The 12,554-nt window shown below is 44.2% G+C and overlaps 1 protein-coding gene across 9 annotated transcripts in view; it reads right to left on the bottom strand.

Moving 5' to 3' along the window:
* ZFP90 (ZFP90 zinc finger protein) overlaps positions 1–8,421 on the bottom strand; it is a 42,567-nt gene extending 34,146 nt beyond the window's left edge. For 3 of the 9 annotated variants that reach the window (XR_009530566.1, XR_009530567.1, XM_060083205.1), the window contains exon 1: positions 7,910–8,168. Coding sequence is in view for 7 of the 9 variants with exons in the window: in XM_060083205.1 (XP_059939188.1) it covers positions 7,910–7,942 (33 nt within the window). In the remaining 2 variants the exon portion in view is untranslated. Of the gene's footprint in view, positions 1–7,909; positions 8,170–8,251 lie in introns of those variants that run through there. The other 6 variants (XM_060083204.1, XM_060083203.1, XM_060083201.1 and 3 more) reach the window with 5 other exon arrangements.
* Positions 8,422–12,554: the final 4,133 nt, after the last annotated feature.

Genomic DNA, 12,554 nt, shown 5'->3' with positions numbered 1-12,554 from the left:
AACAGTGAGAGGCCCACATACCGCAAAAAGAAAAAAAAAAAAAAAAAAAAAAAAAAAAAAAAAAAAAAAAAAAAATTAACAAGAAGTATTAAATGTTCCCCTTCCTCATGCTGACATAAAGAGGACCTTGGCCAAATGTGATGGAGCCCAAAGCAAAGAACTGGAAACAGCATATTCTAAGTTAAGAAGTTAAGTGTGTAATATCCTTGGGCAAATCACAGACCTCCTGGAGATGCAATTTTCTCATCTATAACATGGATTCCCTGAACTGAAGAAATAAGAGTTTTAAGAGCAGAAGGGTGAAAGAGTACATCCAGAAAGGACACGTCCAACTATAAAAAGACACGCTCCTCCAACTCTAGCATATACCATCCCTGCAGGAGAAATCCCCTAAAACTATAACTCAGGAAACTTTGAAGTTTTGCAACTTTGCAAAGCTCAAAACCAGAGCCTGGGGCTTCCCTGGTGGCGCAGTGGATGAGAGTCCGCCTGCTGACGCAGGGGACACGGGTTCGTGCCCTGGTCCAGGAAGATCCCACATGCCGCAGAGCGGCTGGGCCCGTGAGCCATGGCCACTGAGCCTGCACATCCGGAGCCTGTGCTCCGCAACGGGAGAGGCCACAACAGTGAGAGGCCCGCATAGCGCAAAAACAAAAACAAAAACAAAAACAAAACCAGAGCCTGGCAGCTAATGAGTAAAAATAATCTAGTTATTTAAATCACATATTTTAAAATATTGTATTTATACTACATATAACATTTTTATTTATATTTAATATAACTATTAAATACATTTAATTTTTATGTTATATACAATTATAGTAATATAAAAACTACCCCCCTCTAAGACCAAGTTACTTTAACCAATTAGAATACATTAAATTTACTGGGATACAGTGTGGCATTTTCACTCAAGTACTCGGTGCTCTATGATACTGGACAATAACAGTTTGGTAAGGTGAGAGTTAAGAGCATCCCTAACAAGTGCGTACAGAGAGAAGTAACATGATTACTGTTAGCCTTCACACACATACACAGATGCCCTACTGACGCTAATGGCATCATCATCTACAGTATCCCAGCTGGAAACCTGGACCTTACCCTTGACTCTTCATTTCTCCTTTATGATGTAGAATTACCAACAGCCTCAAAAATGTCTCCTACATTCAGTCCCTTCCCTTCATCTTTCAAACCCAGCTCAAATCCTCCCTTGCCAACAATGCCATTGGGCCAGGCAATGGCCTAATGGTCTAGATCTATGCTGTCTAATATGGTAGCCACTTGCCACATGTGAATACTGAGCACTAGTAATGTGGCTAGTCCAAATTAGGACGTGCAGTTAAGTGTAAAACACTGGATTTCGAAGACTTAGTACCAAAAAATATATAAAACATCTCATTAATAATTTTAAAATATTTATTCATGTAGAAATGATAAGACTTTGGCTATATGAGGTTAAATAGTTTGCATTACTAAAATTAACTTCCCCTGTTTCTTTCTACATTGTGGGCTACTAGAAAATTTAAAATTATCCATGTAGCTTATGTTTGTTTTGGACGACACTATTCTAGGTTGTTCTAGATCTCCACCTCAGGCTATTCTCTCTAGGTGACAGAATCATCTCTCTCTTAAATTCTGCCTGCTGCCACACACCCCATGCTTCCGACAAGTGGACTCTTTGCCCTGATTACATCATTCTCTTCCATGTTTCCTTGCCTTTGTACATCCTATTCTGACCATCATGTACTTTCTTCCCTCAGCTCTACAGGATAAATTCCAAGTCATCCTTCTAGAACCAGTTCAATGGTCCCTTCCCTTCTGAAGCTTTTCCAGATCCCTGCCACCTTTAGTAATTTGGTCCACATCTCAATTTCAGAACTATAGCTACATTTTCATGTTTTTCTCCCTCAACAATTTCTCAAACTCCTTTTCATTTCAGTATTTCCAAAACTAAGCATGTTGGAATTTTCCACAATCACAGGGGCAATTTGGAAAAACTGGCCATGCACGAAGGGCCCTACCAGGCAACATTTAAAAGCTCCTTACATGATTCATTATAAAAAAGCAACAACTAACAGTTATTGAGCATTCACCGCAGGCCACGCACCCCCTCACTAAATTTTCTCACTGAAGCCTTACTGCCACTCCACAGGAAGCAGGTACCTTCTCCTGACTGGTTCTGAAGTGTGACCCTGGTTAAGAATACCACCCGGCACAGAGCAGGCATTCTAAAAATGTCTGCTGAGTGAATGAATAGAGTCTGGGTAACTCTTACCAAAGGAAAATGAGGAGTCATTTTGAGGATTAAAAAAAAATTACAGATTAGTGAATTCTATTCTTGGATTATAAATAGTAGGGGCAAATGGCAAAACAATGGCATTAACAGCCAAATCTAAAAGCTGGCTCCTCTTAAATACTGGATGAACAAAAAAACCTCTGACAAATATACTACAAGAAGAAATAAAAAAATAAATCAATTTAAAAATAAGGGGAGGGACTTCCCTGGTGGCACAGTGGTTACGAATCCGCCTGCCAATGCAGGGGACACGGGTTTGATCCCTGGTTTGGGAAGATCCCACATGCTGCAGAGCAACTTAAGCCCATGCGCCACAACTACTGAAGCCCGTGCACCTAGAGCCTGCGCTCGGCAACAAGAGAAGCCACCACAATGAGAAGACCGCGCAACGCAACGAAGAGTAACCCCCGCTCGCCACAACTAGAGAAAGCCTGCACACAGCAACAAAGGCCCAACACAGCCAAAAATAAATAAATAAATAATAAATAATTTTTTAAAAAAATAATAAAATAAAAATAAGGGGATAAACCAGTAAAATACCCAGCAGTGTATTAAGAAATGTGAAAGATCTTAGTGAAGTGGATAATTTTTAAATCCTAAATCACCAATGTTGACACAAAAAAGGAGAGAAAATAATTGAGGAAGAAACAGAGAAAACTGTTCCCAAGTCATCCTCTTTATAAAAATCCTGGATCTAAATGTTTTATAGGTAAATTCTTTCAAAAGACAGAAAAGGATGAAAAGCAATCTGAATGTTTCTACAAATTAAGGATGAGCATGCCACCAAAACCTGCCAAAGATCTCTCTCGTAAAAAGAAATTTTTTTAAATTATCTATTATAACCAATGGGATTTTATCCCAGTATTATTTGTAATAGCAGAAACTTTAGAAGCAACCTAAATGTCCTCTGAGAAACGGTTAAATAAATTTTAGTATATCATACAAAGCAGTATAATACAGCCATAAAAGTGATTTAAAAAAACAAAAGAAAAATCCTCATAAAAATTAGATGAAATTTAAAATGTTGGAATTGAGGGGACTTCCCTGGTGGTCCAGAGGTTAAGAATTTGCCTTCCAATGCAGGGGACCCAGGTTCGATCCCTGGTTGGGGAACTAAGATCCCACATGCCATGGGGCAAATAAGCCCGCATGCCACAACTACTGAGCCCACATGCCACAACTACTGAAGCCCGCGCTCTAGAGCCCACGAGCCACAACTGCTGAGCTCGCATGCCACAACTTCTGAAGCCCATGTGCCTGGAGCCCATGCTCTACAACAGGAGAAGCCACTGCCAGGAGAAGGCCACCCACTGCAACAAAGGGTGGCCCCCGCTCGCTGCAACTAGAGAAGGCCCACGCGCAGCAACAAAGACCCAACACGGCCAAAATAACTAAATAAATTTATTAAAAAAAAAACAAAACTCTTCAGTGAAAGTCACACTGTTTCATGAAATTGCTTTATTAGAAAATTAGCATCACTGCAACTAGAAAAATGACATTTTTGCTATGTGAGGAGAAGAAAATGCAGAAAGTATAAAATCACTGCCTGGGGTTAAGTGGTTATTAACGTTTGCTCATGTGACACCCACTTACTGTGTGCGTACTTTGGAGCGAAGGATGAAAGGAGTCAGGTGGCCCTTCTCTAGAAAAGCAGAAAGCCCAATATGAGATGGATGGGTAAGCACACCACTCCATATGACATGAGACACTACTATGACATGTGTACATAGGTGCTACAGGAATGCATAAGAGAGGCACTTGACCTTACCCAGGGGAAGGAGGGTCTGAGCTGAAGCTTAAAGACCAGCACCAGTCAGCTCAGCAACAGGTTAAGAAAGGGGACCTCTGTATGGAGGGAGCTTGAATATCCCTGGCTACAAACATCCTGACCTGGTTCAGCAAGTGGCTTGGTTTCCCTGGAGCATCTCGTCTGAGTTTGTGACCTGAGCCAGCTTTTGCTGGGTCTGTTCAATCCTGATGACCGAACCACAGAGCTCTCTTGGGATCTGAAGTCAGTAGTGACCAGGGCCTGGTCCCTCTGCATTTCCTCCCCTTCAAGATAGAATACCAAGAAACCTGGTCTCCATAAGCAGCTTTTTCTTAAAAAACTTTCCCCATTTCTTACTTTTCTGGTGGCTTCAACTTTAAGAATGGTAAAAAAAAAAAAAAAAAAAAAAAAAAAGAATGGTAAACGCCTTTTCAAAATCCTAGCTAAAAACATAGTACACATATAACGAAAAAAAGAATGCATAGTGTTTACACAGCTGTAGTTACTAACAATCCATAGATCCCAAGGATTTTGGGGGGTATTCCGCCCAGCCCATCTCTGCTCCCATTCCCCTCCCACTGTGGGACCACTTTAGTTATTTGTTAGCTAAGCCCTGGGAGAAGGCCTCAACCACACGAGTCCCAACTTTTAAACTCTTGCTCCTGCACATCATTCACAGCCATCTTTAAAACTAAACTGTACAGTTCCCTGCTCAAAAACATTGGCTCAAGCTACAATAGCCTCCTTGCAGCTCCTTGAACACACCAGACACACATCCCACTGTTCCCTCTACCCAGAACACTCTCCCCCAGACCTGAATGTTGTTAACTCCCACACTTCCTTCAAGTCTGCTCAGATGGTATCATCTCAATAAGGATAAGGCTTACCCTAACCACCCTATTTAAATTGCACTCCTTGGACTTCCCTCGTGGCCCAGTGGTTAAGAATTTGCCTGCCAATGCAGGGGACATGGGTTCGATCCCTGGTCCAGGAAGATCCCACATGCCGCGGAGCAACAAAGCCCGTGCGCCACAATTACTGAGCCCGTGTGCTGCAACAACTGAAGCCCACGCACCCTAGAGCCCACAGGCCGCAACTATGAAAGCCTGCGTGCCTAGGGCCCATGCTCCGCAACAAGAGAAGCCACTGCAATGAGAAGCCTGTGCACCGCAACAGAGTAACCCCCACTCGCCACAACTACAGAAAGCCTGCACGCAGCCACAAAGACCCAACGCAGCCGATATAAATGAATGAATAAATAAATAAATAAATAGCACTCCTACCACAAGCCCCAGTTCCCTACTCAATCCCCCTTATCCTTCTCTTTTATCTTTTTTTAAAATAAATTTATTTTATTTTATTTATTTTTGGCTGTGTTGGGTCTCCGTTGCTGTGCGCGGGCTTTCTCTAGTTGCGGCGAGTGGGGGCCACTCTTCGTTACGGCGCGCGGGCTTCTCATTGCGGTGGCTTCTCTTGTTGTGGAGCACGGGCTCTGGGTATGTGGGCTTCAGTAATTGTGGCTCGCGGGCTCTAGAGCGCAGGCTCAGTAGTTGTGGCTCATGGGCTTAGTTGCTCCATGGCATGTGGGATCTTCCTGGACCAGGGCTCGAACCCATGTACCCTGCATTGGCAGGCAGATTCTTAACCACTGTGCCACCAGGGAAGCCCCTACCTTTTATCTTTTTCTAGGGTACTGATGCCTTCTAGGATATCATACAATTTCCTTACTTTATTTTTTGCCTCCTCCTTCTAAGATGTAAGCTCCATGAGAGCAAAGACCATTATAAATTTTGTCCACTAATGTATACCAACCACTCAGAGAAGTGTCTTAACACATCATAGGGGTTCAATGACTATCTGCTGAATGAATGTATGAATGAATGGATTACCAAGGCCAAAGAGAAAAAAGTCCAAACGCCCTTGTATTCTCGTCTATGCAGTGCCTGCAGCCCACACCCACTGTCACACAGGACAATGGTTTCGGATATAGGCCCCTCATCTTCTTGCCTCCCAACCCCTGACCCACAGTCCATCAGCTCTACCCCTACCCCCTTCATTTTCACCTGCTTAGACCCTGCCCCTATTCAAAGGTGAAATCTCCACTGACTCTTCCCACAGGCAGAATTTCCTCTCCCTTCTGCACTCACAGCAGTCCCTGGATCTCTGCAGCAACACTTGACACCACCTTTCTGGTGCTATACTTCTGCATGAGGCTGTCCTCCCCCACTAAATTAACTTCCTGGATAAGTAGTCACATGACTCAACTGCTCATCTTTTGCATTCCTCTGAGGGCCAGGCTCAGAGAAGGGGAACCACTGACAAAGGGAAATTTCTCCCTGAAAAGCCCCATTTGTAGGGCCAGTGTTCTGTTCTGTCCTGTCCTCCATCCCCAGTCATCATCTGCAGCCTGAGTTAGGTAACCCAAGTGAACAGTCAGGCCATTTCCATGAGAATATAACTGAGTGCTTTAGGGAACACAGCTTTAAAAGTGAAGTTTAAAGAGGTCCCTAGGGCTTCCCTGGTGGCGCAGTGGTTGAGAGTCCGCCTGCCGGTGCAGGGGATACAGGTTCGTGCCCCGGTCCGGGAAGATCCTACATGCCGTGGAGCGGCTGGGCCCGTGAGCCATGGCCGCTGAGCCTGCCCGTCCGGAGCCTGTGCTCCGCAACGGGAGAGGCCACAACAGTGAGAGGCCCGCGTACCGCAAAAAAAAAAAAAAGAGGTCCCTAAAGTTCACTGCTCAGAACACATTCATTTTCACCATCAAAAGGCAACTCCACCCCCACCATGCAGAAATGATCAACACCCCCATGAGGTGTTAAGTGAGTTAAGTCATCTGAATTCTCAAAACCTACTGAGGAAACACTTTATACAGAAAGGTGCTGATGACAGTGATTTGCTCTGGCTCTCCTCAAACAAAATAACTGTTTTGTTCTAGTACTGTTACTTGTCTTACTCCTTAAAGCTCACCCCTGTAAAACAAAAACATATAACAAGAAGTAAAAAAATATAAAGGCATTACATGCTGTGTTTAATTTACTGTGGACTGCTTTTAAAGAACATTGGTATTTTTACCTGATTTGTTTCACACCCTGGCAACTAGAATCTGTGATTTTTCCTTAATTGTAAAGAGAGTGTGGATTAAAATACCATCTGAACTTTGTTATATTTTCACTGATAAGAGTCTGTAAATCAATGGGTAAGCTCAGAGTTGTGATGCTTCTAGAAAATGCCTCCTGTCTCACAAGAATAAATGGGTTCACAAATCAGCGTTATGTTAATTAAGTTGAAGGCCGGACATCTGGGGATGTGCATTATTATACCTCTGTTAAAGCAGAAAAAAACATGTAAAGCTACGGGACACGCCCTCCCTTGTTGTTTTCCTCCTTGCCCGGGAAGAGCCCATCTCCAGCCTCTTCCTAGGCAAGTCCAGACAAGGCTTCTTTGGTCCCTTAAGGTCTCTCTATGACCCCTGTGTCAGAAGCTAGGGCTCCTCTCTCCTTCACTCACAGTCACTTTCCCCTCTACAGTTTTCTATTCTGTCACCCGACCCTCTAGATTCCTAATGGACAGAGTTCAAGGAATTGACTTGGCCCTCAGGATTCTCAACACTGACACTTCCTAATACATCCACTCTTAACTCCTCCCACAAGACCACCCCGCCCTGGTCCCCCTCCTCCCCACAGTGCAGCCCTCCTTTGGGGAAGCCCTTTCCCCCCAGCTCTGGACACCTTGGTTTTGCAAGGCTAGGAGGCTCCGAGGGGGCAAGCAAGCCAGAAAGGAAGGTCGCTCAAGCGGAGAACAATGACTACTCCAAATACGCCCCGGGGTAGGAACGGGCTGCTCACCTGGGGCCTGGCTGTCGGAGGCCTTGGGGCCATTCCTGCGTCGCCGGGCCCGGCTCCTAGACAGGGTCTGGGGAGACAGGAGAGGGCCCACTCAGCCAGCTGTAACTGCCAACCGCACCGTGCCCCGCCAGGCCCGGCCCGCCTCCGCCCCGCAGCCACTTCTCCAGGGGAGAGCGGTGGGGAGGTGCGCGGGCCCTGCCTGGGCCTGCCTACCCCAAACTAAAGGCTCGCCGCCTCCTGGACACCCTCCTTCGGCCACGCCCAGTCCCACCCGCAGGATGGTGGGCGCGGCCGAACGCAGACGCGCAAAGCCCGTGGGAGGTGCCGCCCCAACCCGCGCACTCGGAATCACCGCCTCCTGGGGACTACGAATTTCGAGACCTCAGGCCCACCCAGGGCTCGGGCCGGCTCCTCCAGCCCCCGGTGCAGGTTCAGTCCTCTGCAACTCTGAAGTCCGAGGGGCGGCCTTCGCCGCACCTGGGCCAGACAATGGCCGCAGCGGCGGGGTAGAGCCGGAAGTGCGCCTGCGCATGCGGAGCTTTTCTCCCGTAACCGCCGAGCCGCGGCGGGCGCGCGACTACACTTCCCAGCGGCCACCGCGCATGGGTCCCACGGAGGCTGCCTGGTAGGACGCTTCGCTTTCCGAGGCGCACCGGTGGGGACCGCTATCCGGGCCCAACGGGTCGGAGGGTGGGGCTTGAGTACTCCTGCGTCCGCTTATTCCAGTAACAGTCACTGAGCGCCTTCTCTGTGCCAGGGCCGTGTTGCTAGGGGCGGGATACTGCGGTAGATCGGGCAGGAAAGATCCTGCTTTCTGGGAGCGAGTATGCACTCCTGTAGACGAGGCCGACAAAAAAAAAAAAAAAAAAAACCGTAAACATATCAACAAGATAATTTCACGTACTGACTTCAGCTGTAGGAATAAGACAGTGAAGGGAGTGGGGCAACGTTGCCTCTTCTATGCCGTCTTCACCCGTGGGTCACTACCAAAGGTTTGGACACTGACTCCCCAGACCACATATATAGAATATTACGGCTAAGATACTTGATGAAATAGTTGATACTACAGAAAGAAAAAAAACAAAAAACCTCAGATGAATCCGTAGCCTCCCGAACAGTATTCAAAAGCAAACTGTGCCACTGCCATGTTATTTCATTACTTGGTATCCCATTGCTCAGGATTTTGTACTTGGGGAAATAAATAAATGATGGAAAATTTCAACACAAAGAATTAGGTTTATATAATTATGGTTTTTTTTTTTTTTTTTTTTTTTGCGGTACGCGGGCCTCTCACTGTCGTGGCCTCTCCCGTTGCGGGGCACAGGCTCCGGACGTGCAGGCTCAGTGGCCATGGCTCACGGGCCCAGCTGCTCCGCAGCATGTGGGATCTTCCCGGACCTGGTCACGAACCCGTGTCCCCTGCATCGGCAAGCGGACTCTCAACCACTGCGCCACCAGGGAAGCCCTATAATTATGTTTTATATATCACAAATATTCTAAAAACTTCCTAGACTTACACTTGATTTTTTAACATTAGAGTATCACATATTCACATGGTAGAAAATGATTGCAAGTAAATGTTCTTTTTGTTACATGCTTTATCAAGAGGATGGACATTAAAAAAAAATAATGCTTTCCACCACTGCCGCCTGAATATAATGCTGTGGAACAAACAGAAGGCATCATTCAGAAATATGAATGAGTGGACTAAGGAGGCCTCTCTGAAGCAGGAACTCAGTAGACTGAGACCTAATGAGGCAACTGCTGGAACATGAGGGAGAAAAGAATTCCAGGCTGAAGGAACTGAGGGTGCCAAAGCCCCACGGTGGAAACAAACTTGTGTTTTAGAAACTGATGCCTAATGTAGCTGTAGCAGAGTGAGGGGGAGGGAGAGTAAGTGACATAGAGGTAGGACAGGTAGGCTGGGGTTTGATGGAGCAAAGGTTTTTAGAGGCTGTGATAAGGAGTGTGGATTTTACTTTGAATGTGATGGGAACCACTGGGTTAGCAGGAGCAATGGGTCATTTACTACTATGAGGGGATAAGAGAAAATTTCCCTGTTGTCCCAGAATTGGTAACCAGGACTCAGAGCTGAGATTAAATTCTTCTGCATTCGAAAGAGAGACAAAATGGTGTTTTTCACAGAACTAGAAAAAATAATTCTAAAATTTGTATGTAAATACAAAAGACCCCAAATAGCCAAAACAATCTTAAGAAGAGCAGAGCTGGAGGTATCACACTCCCCCTGATTTCAAGCTACAGTCATCAAAACAGTATTGGCACAAAAACAGACACATACATCAATGGAACAGAATAGAGAGCCCAGAAATGAGCCCTCACTTATATGGGCAATTAATCTATGACAAAGGAAACAAGAATATAAAATGGGGAAAAGACAGCCTGTTTGATAAATAGTGTTGGGAAAACTGGACAGCTACATGCAAAAGAGTCAAACCGGATAATCTCTCACACCATGCACAAAAATAAATTCAAAATGGATTACAGGCTTAAATGTAAAACCTGAAATCGTAAAACTTCTAGAAGAAACCATAGGCAGTACTCTCTTTGACATAGGTCCTAGTAACATATTTTTTGGATATGTCTCCCCAGGCAAGGGAAAGTAAAGCAAAAATAAATAAATGGGGCTACATCAAACTAAAAAGCTTTTGCCTAGCGAAGGAAATATCAATAAAATAAAAAGACTACCTACTGAATGGGAGAAGATACTTGTAAATGATATATCCAATAAGAGGTTAATATCCAAAATATACAGAGAACTCGTACAATTTAACATCAAAAAACCAAACAACTAAATTTTTAAAATGGGCAGAGGATCTGAATAGACATTTTTCCAAAGAAGCCATATAGGTGGCCAACAGACACATGAAAATGCTGTCTGTTGAAATGAAAATGAGTGATGCTCAACATCACTAATCATCAAGGAAATGAACATCAAAACCACAATGAGATATCACCTCACAGCTGTGAGAATGGCTATTATAAAAAAAACAAATGACAACTGTTAGTGAGGACACTGAGAAAAGGGAACCCTCATGCACTGTTGGTGGGAATGTAAAGTGCTACAGCCACTATGAAAAACAGTTGGAGATTTTTCAAAAAATTAAAAATAGAACTACCATGATCCAGCAATTTCACTCCTGGATATTTATCCAAGAAAAACAAAAAACACTAATTAGAAAAGATATTTGTACCCCTATGTTCATTGCAGCATTATCTACAATAGCCAAGATATGGAAGCAACCTAAGTGCCCATCAACAGATGAATGGATAAAAATGTGGTATATATACAATAGAATATTAGCCATAAAAAAGAATGAAACCTTACCATTTTTGACAACATCGATGGACCTAGAGGGTACTATACTAAGTGAAATAAGTCAGAGAAAGACAAATACTGTATATCACTTGTATGTGGAATCTGAAAAACAAAACAAATGAACAAACATAAAACAGAAACAGAGTTATAGATACAGAGAACAAACAGGCGGTTACCAGAGGAGAAGGGGAGGGGGGAAGAATAGGTAAGGAAGATTAAGAGGTACAAACTTCCAGTCCCAAAATAAATGAGCCACAGGTATAAAATGTACAGTGTGGGGAATATAGTCAATAACAAAGTAATATCTTTGGGGTGATGTAACTAGATTTATGTGGTGATCATTTGAAATGTATAGAAAAAATCACTATGTTGTGTAAGAGGAACTAACATAATGTTGTAGGTCAATTATACTTCAAAACCGAATAAACAAACATACAAACAAACTCAGAAAAAGAGATCATATTTGTAGTTACCAGAGGCAGGGAGTAGGGGGAGAGGAAATGGGATGAAGACAGTCAAAAAGATACAAACTTCCAGTTATAAGTAAGTACTAGGGATGTAATGTACAACAATGAGCCGTATAATGAACACAGCTGTATGTTGTATATGAAAGTTGTTAAGAGAGTAAATCCTGAGTTCTCATCATAAAATCTTTTTCTATTTCTTTCATTTTGCATCTATATGAGATGATGGATGTTCACTAGACTTATTGTGATGATCATTTCATGATGTAAGTCCAAATATGCTGTATACCTTAAACTTATACTGTGCTGTATGTCAATTATTTCTCAATACAACTGGAAGAAAAAGACAAAAAAATTGGGGCTAGACACTCTCAGGTCTTACAGAAGCAGACCGTGTTCTAAATTTGCCCTGCTTCTATTAACCATTGCCTCAACACCACCCCTCTTTCCCAGGCTGTATGAGGAGACTAGGATGGGAAAGAAAAGGAAGAATTCTTCAGAATAGCAAGCCCTCCGCCTAGTGGAGAATGCGAGGCTCTACCCTCACCCCAAGATGAGTGTGAGAAAGAAAACACTGAGAGCACCCAGAAGAAGGGGAGGGTTTATAAACTACCCCAAGGCCTCCCCAAAGCAAGGGAAAGGGGAGTTAGAGAACAGGCTGAGTGTAAGGAGAGTAGCCTGAATTTTCATTATTTGTGTAGTAAGTGGATGCAGTGGAAAACGACTGGGCTTTAGCCCCCAGGGGAGGTGGGGGATGGGTGCAGCTCACGGCAGAGGCTGTGTAATTACATGGGTATGAGAAGAAGCTGAGGAGGTTAGAAGAGGTTGAAGCAGAGCCAGATCT

This window comes from Mesoplodon densirostris, chromosome 19, assembly GCF_025265405.1.
Source record: "Mesoplodon densirostris isolate mMesDen1 chromosome 19, mMesDen1 primary haplotype, whole genome shotgun sequence".
Lineage (NCBI taxonomy): Eukaryota > Metazoa > Chordata > Mammalia > Artiodactyla > Ziphiidae > Mesoplodon > Mesoplodon densirostris.
The sequence above is the reverse complement of the archived record's forward strand: the minus strand, read 5'-3'. Positions and strand labels throughout refer to the sequence as shown.